The sequence below is a fragment of the Diplotaxodon limnothrissa genome, linkage group LG18 (genome assembly GCF_057381915.1).
Source record: "Diplotaxodon limnothrissa isolate DT_005_m linkage group LG18, D_limnothrissa_male_GT1.1, whole genome shotgun sequence".
Lineage (NCBI taxonomy): Eukaryota > Metazoa > Chordata > Actinopteri > Cichliformes > Cichlidae > Diplotaxodon > Diplotaxodon limnothrissa.
This window is the reverse complement of record NC_140613.1, coordinates 25,244,957-25,262,969: the sequence shown is the minus strand read 5'-3', so window position 1 is coordinate 25,262,969 and position 18,013 is coordinate 25,244,957. Positions and strand designations below refer to the sequence as shown.

Genomic DNA, 18,013 nt, shown 5'->3' with positions numbered 1-18,013 from the left:
ATGTTTGAAAAAGGAGCACTTTTGATGATCTGTTGTGATATAAGTACTAAGAGTTTTGAAAATGTACCAATTGCTTGTGAAAACTGCGCCAAACCAATAAAAAAAACTCTAGTTACATTTTTTTAATCTATTCACAGCAATAGTTTATTTATACAACATGTCTGAGAAATATGGACCAGAGCCAGAGTTACTCAGCGCAATGTTTACTGTGTCCTGACTTCTTAGTTCTTTGGGGGAAATTCCCAACAATTATTAACTCGTCCAGCAGAACACGGCTCTTTACTCTGCCTTCACATCGTGCTTTCATTGCTGCAAAATGTGTCTCAGGACTCTTGGATTTGTCCTCGTTTTGTTTCCTGGATTACTTCAAGGTAAGAAGATTCAATTCTGTTATAGTTTGTAAATGTGAGACTTATGTGGGATTTTTAAAAACATTTTTTATTGTTTCAGCACAGGGTTGTGATTCTCCCAGACTGGTTCATGGTAACTTTCTCCCCAGACAAGAGACTTACTCTGACAGAACCACGATCACTTATTCCTGTGATAACGGATATAAACCTGTAGTGGAGGGTTGGTGGGCAACCAGTACCTGTGAACGTGGGAAATGGTCTCATGAACCACAATGTATAGGTAGGTCAGTCCTGGGAATGGTGAATGTGCTTTAAAGCTTCAATATAAATTCTGTTCTTAAAAAATGTAATTAGTTTAGATTTGCTAATAAATAGACTCATCTGAGAAAAAGAACAATGAAATCTGATTGTTTCAGTAAATAAATATAAAAAGCAATAAAATCCAATAGCAGGATGGTGAAGTTTAATTTAATGTTTTTGTGCCAAGTGCAAAAAAATTTATTTATAGTAGTTTTAAAGAATTACAAATCAGGAATTTCAGTCTCCCACAAGGAAAAATAAAAAAATATCTTACAGTAATTCCTTGAAATAACTATTCACAAAGTGTTGATGGTGACTCTGGTCTGTTTTTCCTCAGATGAAAGCAGCTGCCTTCCACCAACTATTCCCAATGGAAAGTACCGGCTGGTATACGGCTGGTATGTGGATGGAAGTATACTAATGATAACATGCGATGGAGGATTTGAGCACCAAAACCAGTTCACCACCATTACCTGTGGAAATGGAAAATGGTCCTCTGCACCAGTCTGTGAGAGTAAGTCTGCTACATGTTTGACTCCAGTTAGCTGTTCAACACTTTTTTTTCTGCTTCTATTCATGACTTTTTATTTTTACAGGAAGTATGAGTGCATGCAGTGCACCTCCTAAAATCCCCCATGCAGTCATCATTAATCAGAGGTACCAGGAAGTGTTTGCAGCAGGTTCAGAAGTGCAGTATGAGTGTGAAGACGGATACACTGCACACACCAAGAAATCTGTTTGTATACAGAGAAACTGGACACCAGTGCCAACATGCAGTAAGCTGACTGTTTAATGAGATCTGCATTTATGTATTTACTTTTTCTTATTTGGCAATAATCCACAGTAAGTTTAAAAACAACTAATCACATGACACTTGAAGGAATATAGAACATAATCCAGGAAGTAAATGCACCAGTGCATGAATATGATTGGTGGAAATCATCAAGTGTTCAGAAAAATAATAAACATTTGAACTCTGTAGTCTGCAGATGCAGAATGTGTCATGTTTACATCCTGTTCTGCTGCTAATAATCAAAGTTTTAAAAAGTAAATATATAAATATAATCCTAAAACATTAAAAAAACAATAATTTCATTGAAAATTATCATAATTTTTTGAAAGACTGAAAGAGAAAACGTTGACATATTCTGAGTTTTTTAAATTAATGAAAACTTCTCAAAGCTATGACCTGGTTAGGGGCTCTGGTGGCTCTTAGATGGTGTTTTCCTTGTGGCTGCGTACAGAGGAGATGGGGGATGGTCTGTGCTGGCGGACGTTGGTTACTGGCCTGGTAGCCTGGCTGCCCCTGGGTGGGTTCGGGACAGGCGTGGAGGCTTGGGGGTCTGGGTGTGCTCCACCCCCGGGACTGGGGCTCTAGCTGGGCCTTGGGGGCTCGGGTCCTGGTAGTTGTGTTGCTGGGGTTGTGGGTGGGTGGGTGCATGGGGGTTATGCCCCGGTGAGGGGTCTGGGATGCGGGGCCTCCCTGCTACTGCAGATAAGGAGGTGGTCTGCTTGCCTCCACCCCAGAGAGAAGGGTTACATCTCCTGGGTATGGTTTGCCCCTCTGGGGGCAGGGGTACCCGGACCTGGGATATATAGAGTATGTTTGGGGAGTGTGAATGTGTGTACAGTGTCTATTTGTGTCTGTCTCCACGTCGGGTGAGTGCCGAGTATTTGTTTGTGTATATGGGGGTGGGAATGCACGTTTGTGTCTGCGTGCGCCTGTTCATCTGTGTCTATATGTCAGCTTGGGTCTTAGACTCCACCTCTCTGGGAACATCTCAGGCTCTCCGAGGTATGGAGGCCTATCTCCCCTCACCACACTCCCTACCAGTGGCTGATGCCCTCAGACGTTGGTGTGTTGGTGGTTCTTGGTGTCTGGCGCTGGGAGCACATGTATGTACCAACTCACTCCTGGTGGCCGATTGGCGGGGCCTGGCACCTGTGACCCAGCTGGGCCTGAGGCTCGGTCCTCTCTGGCACAGCTGGCTGCCAGCAGAGCCCGCGTGCACATCACTGCAAGCCCCTCTGGCCTCTGCTCCGTGGCTGCTGGGTGACCTGTCGTTTGGGGCTCTCCTCAGCTCTTCCCAGGAGGGTGGCGCGGTTGCCCCCGTGGTGGTCCTCCTTGGGTCCTCGTACTCTGGGGCCTGGATCTCCTCCATACCTGCTTCATGCCCTGGGGGACGGGGCTGTGGCTCCCCACACTCTCTAGCAGATCATTACATGGAGAAACCTTTTGAATACAAATTCAAATTCAAATTTTATTTGTCACACACACACACAACCATACACAGTATGACATGGGGGTGAAATGCTTGTAGCTGTACAATGCCCGACCATTAAATGACAGAAGAAAGTTTTACAATATTTACAATTTACAGTTTACTACAAAATTTACAAATTAACTTAGGAATTTACAGTAAAGAATGTGCAAATAGCAGAAGAGATTATAAAGATTATAAATTATAGGAATTATAGGATTATAGGAAATGTGTGGTGGTGCGTGTGGTGACGTGTGTGAGAGTCCAGTCTTATAGTGACGTGTGTGGGAGAGTCCAGTCCTACACCTGGTTCAGGGCCCGAATAGCCTGGGGGAAGAAGCTCCTCCTCATTCTCTCTGTTTTGGCCTTAAGGGAGCGGAAGCGCTTCCCAGACCTCAACAGTGAGAAGAGTCCATTGTTGGGATGGGAGAGGTCCATCATAATCTTCCTAGCTTTGGACTTGCACCGCTTGGTGTAGATGGACAGCAGGTCAGGGAGCTCTGATTGAATGATGCGTTCTGCCGAGCGCACCACCCTTTGCAGATCTCGTCTGTCCTGCTTGGTGCTGTTCCCAAACCAGGTGCAGATGTTTGCCGTCAGGACGCTCTCGATGGTGCAGGAGTAGAAGTTCTTGAGCACCTTCAGTGGCAGATGGAAGTCTCTAAGTCTTCTGAGGAAGAAGAGACGCTGACGGGCTTTCTTAACCAGGGTGTTGATGTGGCAGGACCATGACAGGTCCTGAGTGATGTGGACACCCAGGTATCGGAAACTGTCCACTCTCTCCACTGGCGTGCCACTGATGATGAGGGGTTTGTAATTCCTCGCCTGCTTTGTAGTGAAGTCCACGATCAGCTCCTAAGTCTTGCTGATGTTTAGGAGGAGGTTATTCTCCTGGCACCAGGTCTCCAGGTTCCTAATCTCCTCCAGGTAGGCCGTCTCGATGTTGTCGGAGACCAGGCCCACAACAGCAGTGTCGTCAGCAAACTTGACAATGGAGGTGGTGTCGGATGTGGCTACACAGTCATAAGTGTACAGTGAGTACAGCAGGGGGCTTAAAACACAGCCCTGAGGCACTCCAGTGCTGAGTGAGATGGAGGGGGAGACTTGTTTTCCCACCCTCACTGATTGGGGTCTGTCTGTGAGGAAGTTGAGGATCCACTGACACAGTGATGAGCTGAGTCCTAGATCCGTCAACTTGGTGAAAAGTTTAGAGGGAATTATTGTGTTGAATGCTGAACTGTAGTCCACGAACAGCATCCTAACATAATTCCCTCTGCCAGTGTCCAGGTGACTCAGGGATGTGTGGAGCAGGTGAGATATGGCATCGTCTGTGGAACGATTAGTCCGGTAAGCAAACTGAAGTGAGTCGATGGTGGCAGGAAGTGAAGAAGTGATGTGATCTCTCTACAAGCGTGCTGATCCACACAGGTGTGCACACAGGTGTACACACGGGTGTTCACAAACACAAACTACACCTTTCTTGGCTGCTACCTCAAAGCACATTGTGCACTGTCGATCTTGCGTACTGCACAATAACATGTAATATTTAGTATCTACTGTTAGCTAGTTTATTGTGATGGTGTTGTATTTATTATGTTGCTCTGTTTTGTTTGTTGTCTCTTCTGTTTTTTGTTTTTTATCTCCATACAGGTGATCCAGGTGTTTTGTTTGGTTTTTCTTTTTTTCTTCTTCCCCCCTTTCTCACCATCTCTTCTCTCCTCTATTTTTCTTTCTCTCTCTCTCTCTTTCTTTCATTCTCTCTCCCTGTCCTATCCCCCAGTCATGTCTGTCCCGTCTGTAACAACCGAAAATCAAATCAAATAAATACATAATTATAATAAAGGTCAGTCAAATGGACCAATATGGCAAAGCCATGACGATCCACTTGGTAAAGTAAATCCGCTTGGCATCTTTCTTGGCCTTCAGACAACAATTCTGATAGTTAATGATCCAAATGGGACAGGCAAAAAAAAAGAAAGAAAGCAAAATAACTGTTTTGTATCTTTCAGGATCTTCAAATGAGGGAGACACACGTCTTCGTTATACAACAAGTAAATAAGTACATTATTTTCTCCTTGAATTTATTGATGCTGACAAATCAGAATGTTAAGTGCATTACCTCAGCGACAGTTTGGTATGTTTTCAGAAATATTCCTGCGTTTTCATTTCAGTTCAAAATTGCGGAAACTTCCCTGTTATTGAAAATGCTGTTGCTCAGCAAACTTCACAATACCATTTGACATACTGTTGGGGGAAAACTCTGTAAAAGACCCAGGAGAAATAAAGACACAATGAGACAAGATCACTTTTTATGCTTTAACGTGCACACGGGTAAGCTGTTCAGAACAACTCACCCCGTGTACAGAGGCTGGGCACTTTTTATAGGAAAGACAGTGAGAACAGGATAAGAAAATACAAAACAGATAAAATAAACAACTCCATATGTGGCGCTAGTCTCGTCAGCAGAGAGCTGGGAGAAAGCTGTGAGAGATAAAACAATCTAAAACAATATGTCCCAAAACAGTATGTCTTTGCTGAGAAAGTCTAAAAAGATCATTCTAAACTAATCTAACCATAGACAAAAGGGCATGCTTGCACATTTAAAAGAAGGTAAAGAAACATAGAATCATTTTTCCTGTAACATTCCCTCCTGTTTTAACTTATTTTAAATGTATATAACAATTGTCTGTGAAGGTTATTTATTAAGTATCTTAAGCAATTTTTTAATTTTCAAAATGTCAGCATAGCAGAAATGGAAATCATTTGGTTTAAAGAATAAAACAAAATAAAATAATAAAAAGAACAAAGAAAATCATAGTAATAAACAAGAGAAAATAAGAAAACTAAACTACAAAAATAAAGGATAAAAACCTTGTATTTTAAAACGAAAACTACAAAAAATAAAAGGATGAAAACTAAAATGAAAACTTTGTATTTAAAAATGATGAAAACCTAATATTTAAAATGAAAACTTTATATGTAAAATGATGAAAACTTCATATTTAAGATGAAAACTTCAAAAAAAATAAAAGGATGAAAACTTCATATTTAAAATGAAAACTTCAAAAAAAATAAAAGGATGAAAACCTTATATTTTAAAACCTGCATAACCTACTAATGTGTTAATCATATCATGATCACTTGACAAGTCATTTTTAAACACCACGTCATTCATTAGCAGTTATTACAAGTTCTCCTCTAACAGAATTGCAACGGGATGCTGGTCTTCTTGAGGTACGGCAACATAAGCAGTCATTGTAGTTGTTATCATCTTTGAAATCATTGCTCTTAGACATGGCGGTGTAGCTGCTCCAGATGTGTGGTCAGTGACATATTTCTGCAGAATGGTCAAATTCTGCAAAGCTTCATAAATGTCTCCGCTTACAAACTCCTCCTTGTGATGCTGTTAGCAGGTCTAGTGTCAGTCTGTTCTGCAACACCATCGTTCTGATGGCCTTCTGTTCTCCTGCTAAAGCCGGTCCCAGGGTCTTTGTCAAAGTTGATGCGTCGTAGCAGAGCATATCGGTTGATCTCCACATGATCCCGCACCTCGGCAGCTCCAATGCCGGGGATCAAGCTCTGTAAGAATTTCACTCCTCCTCAGATGCGAAACTCTGGTTCCTTTACTGCTTGGTGCCGTCCGTGCACATCCTGTCTGGTACTGAGTCTTTGTTTGTAGCGGCATCCGGTAGATAGGTGAGTAGGCAGCTCCCCCACTGCCCGCGATCGATTGTTCATCACACATACTGGCAGTTGCGCTGCGTTCAGTCTGTTTAGTAGAATTACATCAGGCAGTGGGTCTGAGACTTGGGGCCAGGTCAGTAGGTAGGTCTGTCCGGAACAGTTCACATTTGTGGGTGATGATGACCTCCAGGTTGCTTTTGCTGGGATGCTGTAGTTGGCCTTGGACCAAAGAGTACCGTAGCCTGGATGTGTTGCCAGGCCCAACAGACACCAACTGTGATCTTCAGGTATGCTGTAGTGTTCATAAACTGCCACCAAAAGTTAGTGGCGTAGCCATGGGGAAACTCGGTGTACTGTCCTTTGTCATACAGTGTCTGCCTTTTCTTCATATTGCGTGACTTGTTGTCCCTCACGGAAGCAAAGATGAGGAGCCCGGCCATGGTCAGGGCCGCTGCAGTTATTAAGAGCCACCACCTCATGACGACGGGACACACCCTCCTGTCGCGAATAGACCCCCCGGCCAGGAAAGCTGACCCCTCCACCGGGCGAGATCACAACAAGTGGGCAAGCCTGCTGTCAGCTGTGTTTAGATGGCTTCACTTACTCGCCTGCAGTGACTCTGATGGATCCAGGATGGTCGTTCCGCAATTTTGCAAGCGGTCGGTGTAGTGAGGAGGACTTGGTATGGCCCCTCCCACCTGGGTGTGCTCCAGTTTTTCCTTTGGAGCACCTTGATCAGAACCCAGTCACCGGGCTTTAGTCTGCAAGACACTGGAGAAACATCATCAGGTTGTTGATTATGTACAATGATCTCTTTGTTTTCCAATAGCTTAGACATCCATTCTCCTAATGTGTTTTCTCTGATTGCTTTGTCTATTGGTTGACTGGTGATTGGCAGTGGGAACGGCCTGCCATGAATGATTTCAAATGGAGTTAGTTTATGGGAGCCTTGTGTTAAGCGCATCCACATTTTCACTAAACCCAAACATTCAGGCCACGGCCTTCCTGTTTCTGCCATGCATTTCCTGAGCCTTTGTTTTATAGTGCCGTTAGTTCTCTCTACAAGGCCTGCGCTCTGAGGGTGATAAGCACAGTGGTGTTTTATGCTGAAACCGAGTGCTTCAGAGACCTTAGTGATGACATCATTTACAAAATGAGTGCCGTTGTCTGATCTTATCAAAGCTGGGATGCCATATGTGGGTATGAAGTGATTGCACAGGCACTTTGCTATTGAAATTGCATCTGCCTTTTTCACTGGATAGATTTCCGGCCATTTTGAGAACACGTCTATTACCACTAGGGCGTATTTTTACCCTTGGCATTCGCTTAGCTCAATAAAATCCATATGAATTGTGTGAAAAGGATAAGGTGGAGTGGGAAAACGGCCTCTTTTTGGTCGCAGATTACCTTGAGCATTATATTTTTGACACGTCATGCACGTTCTGACAAATTGTTTTGCTGAAGATTCAAAATTTATAGTGTAGAAATGAGAGTTGACAATACAGGTCATTCCCCCCCGATGACAAATGCGTACAGCCATGAGTCACTAATGCCGCCATTTTGTGGAGGAATTTTTGGCAACACTGGCTTGCCATAACACATCATTAAGTCGTTTGTCAGAACTGCACCGTGTTTTAGCCATTTTGCCTGCTCTGCTGTGCTTGCTGCTTTTTGTTCATTTTGCAACACATCCAGTGGAATCTGATGTGTGTTTACTGCCATCAATGCGATGTTTGCCGTTTGTGCCGCCTGTTTTGCTGCTCTGTCAGCAAAATTGTTGCCTGTAGTAATGAAAGAGTCAGTAGGCGTTGTAAGAGGTTGGCATGGTGAACCGGTTTTCCAGTTGGTGTAATCATTCCTCTGTTATGCCAAATTTTTTGCAAAATGATGCACAGCAGAGAAAACATACTGGCTGTCTGTATGTATGTTTATTAGTTTGTCTTTGTGTATTTAGCTTTCGCGTATCACAGCTATCAGCTCAGCGCTCTGTGCAGAACATGAAGAAGAAAATGGTTTTGCTTCTATTATTTTACTATCTGTGGTTACTGCGTAACCTACACAATTTCGGCCTGTGCTGTAAGGTCAAATGCTAATACCAGAAAAGAATGGCATGACTGCTATCTTAAGTTTTGTCAGAGCGTCTCTACCTAGCAAAGTTACTGGACACGACGGGTCATATGCATTTAATAAAGCACCTGCGGCCACTTGCTGTATGTACTAGTTCTAAAGGGGCAGTTAATTGTTGTACAGTTGTGTGGCCTGAAGCTGACTTTACAACTAATTTGTCCTTTGAAAACTGTCAGTTTAAGTGGCTGCCTCAAAACTGTTTTGCATTATTTCTCTGTGGCCTACTCCTACAATCTCGTGGGAAGTGACCTTCCTCTCCACGGTTCTAGCAGGCGTTGTCTCTATGTTATCTGCTGTTGCTGCGTGGCTGTCTGCAGCCTTGGTGTTTGTGACTTTGCTCGCCTCTCTGTTCCTGATAGCCACCTGCGAATTAGTGTTTTAGTCTGTTGTCAACACGTCAGCCTTATTTCTAAGTTACAGAATGCTTCTTCTCCTTTTTTTTTTTTTTTTTTTTTGGTTTGGGAGAATAGATGCAACTCTACATTTTCACTTAAGGCATTTTTAGATAATTTCTAGTTCTTCAAACAATTCATGGATCTCACACATTTCAAACTTTCAAGTTAGGGTTGTTTCCCATTTATACAAATATATATATATTTAACTTTGCATTCCTCACAGCTCATAGCTCACAGCTCTAAACCTAGGCATTTTTCAATCATATGCCTAATCACTATGTGTCATTGTGACTCTCAAGTATTGTCACAAGTTTGTTTAAATTCGTTTCCAAAACCAACAAAATAATCAAACAAAAACAAAAAACATAAACGTGTCAGGACACAAAAGAAAAAGAAAAAAAAAATGCTGCCATCCGAACAAGGCAGAAGTCTGCATATGTTGGCTTTTAATAGCATGCAGCTTGTAATATGGTAGACTAATGTGCCTGTGTTAATTCAGCTCCATATTATTGTGTGAAGTTGCACTGGGTTGGGAGTGGTTTTGTGTGTGTCACATTTTTGGTGAGCCAATGGCTGGAATGAGGTTGGACTAATTAGAGGCAGGTGTACTTGATTGCACTGATACACTGGTCTACTTATAGCCCACACTACAACCACTGCTGTTTTGTTTTGTCTCTCTGTGCAGGTATGTAATGTGATGAAATCAGATATGTTTGGGATGGATGGGTTTTGCGCTATGAATTTTATATTAAGTGTGTCGTTTTGTAGTGATGGGCAGATGAAGCCCCATGAAGCACTGAAGCTTTTCATCCAATTGGTTCACCCCAACGCGAAGCTTCATGAAGCTTCATTTGCTCTAGCAGGACACCTACTGGACGTAAAAATAATAGCTGGCATGAATTTGAAGAGTGTGGCATTTTGCACACAGCCTGTAAATGTCAACAACAAAAGGAGTGTGTAAAACATGTATATTGTAGTGATGGCAGTATACTGTGTATATTTATAGTGGCAGTATGGGAAATGATTATTTGGAAATGCTTGAAATGGAAATGATCATTTACTGTGAGGTGAGGTGTGGTTGGGGTGTGGACAGTAGTTGTGCTTTTGTAACGTTGAGGTATGGACAGCTACACACTGAGGCTTTGAGCCTCAGTCCTGCCTGTTCACATTTTATTCTGTAAAAACTAAATTTTCACTGCTTTTATGACCTTTTTAGTGGGGAGAACATAGCTAGGATTTAATGATTTAACAAATCTTTTGAATCCTTTGTCCTCCACAATGCTAAATAGCTGGGAGTCCTCAATCACCATGCTGACCAGGTCTTCATCTATTTGAGATTGTTCTCCTGAGGAAAGACAATAAAGATAAAGCACAAATATAAATATCACACACGTAACTTATAACAGTTGTATAATATTGTTATATCATTTAGTAACATTACTGCATCCTATATTATCATTGCATTTGATGGCTCACCTGGTCTTGCTCCACAATCGGTGTCCCCCTTATTCTCATGCAAAGCTCTGTAGTGCCTAAGCATGGATGAGGTGTTGTTGTTGTCATATCCCAGCTCCCTGGCACATAGCAAACACTTCACCTTGTACAAAAGTCAAGACAGCTCAACATAAATTGTATTGCACCATCAGTATCATGAAAATACATCTTCTGTAGAAATTTACATACCTTGTTGGGAGGAATAAGATCAAAATGTTCCCACACAGGGGAGGACATCCTCCTCTTCTTAGCTGGCTCCATTCTCTCCTGACTTTCCTCACTCTCATAAACCTCCAAACGGTCTCCAAACTCTCACTAACCGCAACTCTCCATCAAACACCCACATTTTTGAATGAAGTCTGAGGGGTTTATATCGCTGTCATATCTCGCGGCAAAGTTCGAACCACTTCATGAACCAGTCACGTGGTACAGCCGGGCAGCGAGGCTTCGGACGTCATCATTTTCAGCTCCTCCCATAAATGAAGCAAGCCTCGATACGCGCTTCGCGGAAACGCCCCCTCCATTACTCGACACACGCTCCGAAGCCTCGATACAGAACGTCCCATCACTATCGTTTTGTCTCTCTGTGCAGTCCAGGGCCTATTATATGCCACAGCCTAAAGGCAGCTGGGTTGCAGAGGCTTGAGTGACCACTGACTATATGCTTGCAGGGTGGTGGGTCTCCAAGGACAACTTCTAACCCTGTTAAAGGCAACATGTGGAGTGCAACTTGGCCGTGTGTCATAGCTGTCTCTGGCCTTGGGACCAGTGTTGGTCAAGTTACTTGAAAAAAGTAATCAGTAATTAATTACTGATTACTCCCCCCAAAAAGTAATCCCGTTACTTTACTGATTACTTATTTTCAAAAGTAATTAATTACTTAGTTACTTAGTTACTTAGTTACTTTTTAAAAACACGATTTACAACCTGAAGAGGTGATAAAGTGATAGATCTTTCAGCCCAATTCTACTTTTTCTACATAATCCATCATACAAAATGTAATCAAATGGAAAAGTCTCTTTTTTTTAACTTGTTTTATCAGTTTTAATCTTTTAACTTTATGCATCAAGCAAAACATTTAATTATATGCAACATTCTCTGACTTGAATAAATTAGTTTAACATTTAAACCTATTTTCTACACATTCCAGCACATAAAATAAAATATTTTTTGTGTTTTCACTCACTCTTTCAAACAGATGCAAGTAAAACACAGCAGAAAATAAATAAAGTCAAAGACTCAGCGGTCCTTTTGCTCTATTTTCACCTGTAAAGCAGGAGCAGGGTAGGCGGAGGGTTACCCTGGTGTAGGTGTGCTGCGGTCAGTTGAAGAATCCGCGCGAGTGTCTCTGTGAGTTTCCCATCACGTCGTAGCTACTCGGTGCTTGCTCGGAAGTTTAGGGGTTTTTTTCGCTGTAAAAAGTTTTCTTCCCACGCACGATGGACGCTAATGTTTTTGTCACTTTTTATGGAATCAAACTCAAAGTAAGGTCAGTACTTCCACGCTTTAAACGCTGCACGCTCATACTCTCTCCCGCACTCGATATATTATCCATTGTTGATCTGCACACAGCTGCTGTCACCAACGTCGCACTTGCTTACGTCACTGTCATGAGACATTCTCGCAAAAAAAATCACGGTTTTAGTAACGCAGTAACGCAGCGTTCCTACGGGAAAGTAACGGTAATCTAATTACCGATTTTGCAATAGTAATCCCTTACTTTACTCGTTACTTGAAAAAAGTAATCAGATTACAGTAACGCGTTACAAGTAACGCGTTACTGCCCATCTCTGCTTGGGACTGTGTGTTTTTATACAATTCTTAAGTGGGACACTGGACTGTTTTATCTTTTATCTCTTGATATATTTTTCGTCAATAAATTATCTTTTAGAATTTTATTGACTGACATCTTTTTGCCCACGACTGAGACGGTTGGTCAGACCTAGAGTCTTTCTTTGGGTGTGTTACAGCAGCTTCTGCTCTAAAAGAAACAAATAAATAAAAAGAAAAGAAAATGTGTAACATGCTCATCAGCTTAGCAGTGTCTACATATTTAATTCAGCTTCTCAATCCTGTAGTTTTAGCTGTTGTCTACAGGGTTTTGCTTATTGGTTGTTATTATAGGTGTGCTCTATATCTCAGCAATGTGTCATTCTAGAATGATAAGTTTCAAGCTGGTCAAGTGCCTCTATGCACTTCATTAGTTTAGTTATTCTCCGTATTGTCTTCATCTCACATGTCATTACACTGAGTTTCAGCAAACCTTAAGCTTGATGCAGACTACTGCTTAACAATTATCCACCTCACATCATAACCGATTAAGGTGCCTCTTCATATTAATATTACGTCATTGTTAATATTATCCTCTTTGTCTTATATAACAGCAATAGCATATTATAATATTTTATTAGTGTGTACCATTATACTACTCCTGAGCCAATTTGTTAGTTAGGATCATCTTATTCAGCAAACAGATAATTTAGAATTCATCCAATCTGCGGTCACATTTGTTCTCTCTGTTGCATGGCGGACCAGGCAGTTCTATTATAATATATTATTTATATTTCATTTTGTATCCATCAAGGGCTTCAGATGACCTGCAGAATCATCCTTTTCCCAAGGTGGAGACAGTTACTTTTTCACACACTGTCCTTGGCTGAACAGTGACACAGCCTTAATATACTTTATTTATTTTATTAAAATATTTTCGTGTGAATTATTTGCTTTATATTCATTTTATACATGCTAGGCATGGTCATCATGCCAACTGTGTTTCATTGTTAATATCACTTTACAGGTTGTTATCCTTGCTATTATTAATTTCAAATACTCTAAAGATAATTTCTACTGTAACTTTCCCTTTGTTCATCTTTATTTCGTACTTTTTATATTTATATCTACTCAGTGGGGTCTGTTTTCAACCCTTTTAAACTACTTCAAACTACTTTGATCTCTAGTTTTCACTTAATAAGGGATTATTATGTTCTTCCTGATATGGGTGTTGCTGCAGATGCGGCTGCAGGAATGAGTGATGGTTTACTAAAAGGATTGTGGGCACTGCACAGTGTCTCGTCTTCTGGTTTTACTAAACTGGCAGTTGGATTCTGTTCTTCTGACTGTTTATATTTTGTTTTCTTAAATCTCTCAGTTTACAGACACTGTTTTTGTCCGGCGTCTGGACTTTTCTTTTCTCACCACTGCTCGTCAGCAGGAGTGAGTTTTAATTTCACTTGCTTGATTACCCATCTTATTTATGTATTTACTTATTTTTGTTTAAGTAATATATACACAATACAGCTGCTATCACCTTCGCTGGTATTAGAGACGAGAGTGGTTGCTCACACGCCCTTCGACTTTCGGACTAGTTCCGAAAGCGGTGTGAACTTTACGAGACGGAACTCGACCGTTCTCTCAACTCACCAGCACGTCAGTGAACAGCAGTAAAAGAAAAACACAGGAGCAGCTCAGTCTCTTATTGGACCGTGAAAATTCAGCTTGCTCCATTAATTAAAACAATACACACACACACATTCACATTCACAGCTTCGACGCGCGCGCGACCGGAACCCTTAAAATAAGGGGAGCTCCCAGAGCTACTTACTCCCTAGACCCAGTCTAGACCCAGCTGGGGGAGCTACCCAGAGCTCCAAAGCTACGAGTCGACGAGCTCCCAGAGCTACCAGCCGACGAGCTACGCTACGAGTCGACGAGCTCCCAGAGCTCCCAGTCGACGAGCCACTTCCGCTATTTTAAATTCCCTGAATTCAAAACGCGCTTTTACGCAAGATTGTGTCAGTGTGTCTGTATCTACCTGGTCAGTGTCGCCGGGTCTGGTCCACCTCGATCGGGTCCCACCACCGTGGGTCACTTTCTAAGACGTTGGCCAAGACCTGAATTTAAACGCTCTTGGACTTTTATCACACACCTGGTGTGTGGGCTGTCGACAGGCGAACAACGTGGACTGGTCACGGAGATGGGACACGATGGAGGTGCTCCGGCTCCGAAGGACCAAGAAATGTTGGGGGAAAACTCTGTAAAAGACCCAGGAGAAATAAAGACACAATGAGACAAGATCACTTTTTATGCTTTAACGTGCACACGGGTAAGCTGTTCAGAACAACTCACCCCGTGTACAGAGGCTGGGCACTTTTTATAGGAAAGACAGTGAGAACAGGATAAGAAAATACAAAACCGATAAAATAAACAACTCCATATGTGGCGCTAGTCTCGTCAGCAGAGAGCTGGGAGAAAGCTGTGAGAGATAAAACAATCTAAAACAATATGTCCCAAAACAGTATGTCTTTGCTGAGAAAGTCTAAAAAGATCATTCTAAACTAATCTAACCATAGACAAAAGGGCATGCTTGCACATTTAAAAGAAGGTAAAGAAACATAGAATCATTTTTCCTGTAACACATACCGATGCCAACGTTTGTACAGATTAGTGGGTCCAGAAAGAGTGAAGTGTATCAGCAGTGGCATGTGGTCAGACTTACCTGAGTGCAGAGGTATAAACACATCAATGATAATCATTTTTAAGGATCTCTTAAAGCGTTGGGGAGAAATTTTAATTTAATGGTTGTTTCTTGTGTCCAGCTAACTTCTGTGCTGTCAACACCGATGACAATCCTGCATACATATCTGTGGGAACTGTGCACATAGAAAATGGTAAGGAAGAGAGAGTGGAGTGTGTGAAACCACACAGCTGGTCGTTTGAACATTATTCTAAGGTTCGATGCATCAATGGAAGAGTGGAGGCAACTGAATGTAAGTATTACTGTAAACTCTCTATGTTTGAACGTGTCAGTCAGAAAAGTTTTCAGTGCTGTGTTGCCTACATGTTAACACGTTTTTATTACCTATAAGAAAGAAAACTTTTTAATAAATAAAACAACTGAACATGAATCGTTTTAATAACAACTACATTTTAAAAGATCTGAGCACTTAATGTCTCTGTGTGTCGTCATATCCAACCAAGCTTTTACAACTTTAAACTCCTTTAAACACACAGAAAAAAACTGCAGCAACTCTGCTGATTCACTGATTCGTTGTTTCTACCTTAATTTGTTGTCACCAGAAGTACTGCACAGGCACCTGTCACACCTTGTAGTGTATGCTGCTGCCCTGACAGCTTCCCTAATGCCTGTGATGTGGAAATTATTAAAATGACTAACACATATTTTTTCCTATCTGCTTTTAAACCTGAAATTATCCCTGGCATTTCCACTTGGCAATTTCTAGTGGAATCACAATAGATCTTATAGACTCTATTAATATGTATCTCTTTAATCAGAATCAGAAATACTTTATTAATCCTGAAGGAAATTATGGGTTACAGCAGGCAGCGTGCTGGTTGGCATGCGCACTCACAAAGGAACCCTCCGACCAAACATACTTACACAACATCACATTGGGGAGATAGGTCAGAGCGGTAGGCTGATAAGAAAAATAACGAAAATACACAACATGAAGTAAGAGGAGGACATAAAAGCTCCACCCAGACTGAGCTCCTGAGGGGAGAACAGTTTGAGAACAGAAAAAAACACCTCAGCACAAAAGCACATGAATTGTAATACACCATAGAAGCACATGGCAAGCAACAGGGGTGGGTAAGGGGTGAGAGTAAGCCAGTGTAGACAGCGCATCAGGTCCTGCAGCATGCGCTGGGCCCAGACCCGCCGTCTGACCTCGGCCTTGGAGATAAGCATCCGAAGTCGTTTGGAATACAAGATGCGGGACACGGGATGGGGACGAAGAGTCTAAACAGAGTCTGTTATCAGAGAGAGTGTTTTTGATGTTCAGCTCCAGCTGTGAGGCCACAGCTGGCACCGATATGGTAGACGCATGAAATGATGGTGGTTTCCTTTAGTGCAAACAACTGCATGTCCGTCACTGGTCTCTCAATCTCCCGTTGGAGAGCCGTGAGCTTCTCAGAGATGTTATCAATTTTGCGCTCAAAGAGCATACTCTAAGTGCCCACAACAGCATCAAGCTTCTCTTGATCTTATCCATGCTGCGTTTGATGAGCACATTTTGAGAAGTCACAACTTGTGCCACGGTTTCAATCACAGCGGGCAGCCTTGTGGGGTTTTGATCAGCCATTTCCGCTTTCTTCAATTTCCGATAAGCTAGGGCCAAGCCAGCTCCGATCAGCAAGAACCCCGTTATCATGCTTCCGAAAAGGTAGATGTCTTCAATGTCCTCAATCGACAGTCCCGCCAGGCACACGACCCTCTAGTTCCTCCACCCATCCATCGTGTATCCGGCGGGGAACGTCCCTCCAGGACACTCGGGCCCACCCGAGCCCAGGCTTCTCATTGAAAGGAGAGTGTGAATTGCATTTATGGACCAGTTGATCAAATCTATAATTCCTCTTTAAGGTTTTAACATATGCAGAAAGGCTTTAAACAGAGTTTACTGTGTGATCACCTTTAATGAGGCTGATAAATATGTTGTTTACTTTGTGCCTCATGTAAACACAGGGGACTATTTAGTAAACAACCATATCCACTTCTATAGAAACTTCTGCCTCATGCAGTGATTTAAACAGTATCCCAGTAAAGTCGATTAAACAAAATATTAAACCTGATAAAAACTGTCAGCAGCTTGTAGACATGTAGAAAACTGAACACACCTCATCTGCAAATGTTAAGTAACTGAAGTGTTCACACTGAGCTTCTGCATCACTGTTTACAGGTTGTAACAGGGCACAGCATGCAGTGGTGAGTGTTCCTCTTTAAAAGAAATGCTGTTATTGCTCTGATCTGTCATTTAAAGATGCTTAAATGCAGAATCACAACTTGATTTTTTTACACTCGTAATTTATTCATAAAACATATTTTCTTCTAACCAGAGGTGCAAAGCACAGCTGTAGCTGAGGATTTCCTCACCACCCTGGAGCTTTTAGAGGAGACGCCTGACATATGATCACATCATCATTTTCATCTTTGAGAGTGTGAGAGAAAATGGTTTGTGTGCTCATATATGAAACAAAAACACAGCTGAACTGAATAAAGTCTCCTCCTCATAAAGACTCCTGCTGCTCTTTACTGTTCTTGTTTTTAGTGTTTATATCTGAAGAGCATCAATTTAAAATCAATCAGTTCTCGTTATAGGAAGCTATAGGAAACAGTAAAGAAATGAGAAGAAGTAATCCTTCTTCTTCTTTTCTTTACTGTTTAAAAACACAATTATTTCCCAAATATCAAAACAAGTGTATTATTAAGATTATTGCACATTTCATTACACTCATATGCAGTGAATCTTTTTCAACATTCACCTACGGTAATGTTATAAAAACCACGCTGTTGCCTTCCTGTTAACACACACCTGAATGCTCTAGACCTGCAAAAAGCCAAAACCTCTGCTTTGATAGATGTACTTCACAGAACCACATAGTGCTC

General features: G+C 41.8%; 1 protein-coding gene across 1 annotated transcript; it reads left to right on the top strand.

The window, feature by feature from the left end:
- Positions 1-270: 270 nt before the first annotated feature.
- LOC146613750 (complement factor H-related protein 1-like) lies at positions 271-17,350 on the top strand. The gene is made up of 7 exons (XM_085378574.1): positions 271-371; positions 451-630; positions 988-1,164; positions 1,247-1,413; positions 15,007-15,118; positions 15,207-15,377; positions 17,307-17,350. Exons 1-7 carry the CDS (start codon positions 317-319, stop codon positions 17,348-17,350), a joined length of 906 nt encoding a protein of 301 aa, XP_085234700.1. The 5' UTR covers positions 271-316.
- The last annotated feature ends 663 nt before the right edge of the window (positions 17,351-18,013 follow it).

Coding starts and splice junctions, on each gene's coding strand:
- LOC146613750 (XM_085378574.1), top strand. CDS start 317: ATGTGTCTCAGGACTCTTGGATTTGTCCTCGTTTTGTTTCCTGGATTA. Junction 372..450: donor GTTTCCTGGATTACTTCAAG/GTAAGAAGATTC, acceptor TTATTGTTTCAG/CACAGGGTTGTGATTCTCCC. Junction 15,378..17,306: donor AAGAGTGGAGGCAACTGAAT/GTAAGTATTACT, acceptor CACTGTTTACAG/GTTGTAACAGGGCACAGCAT.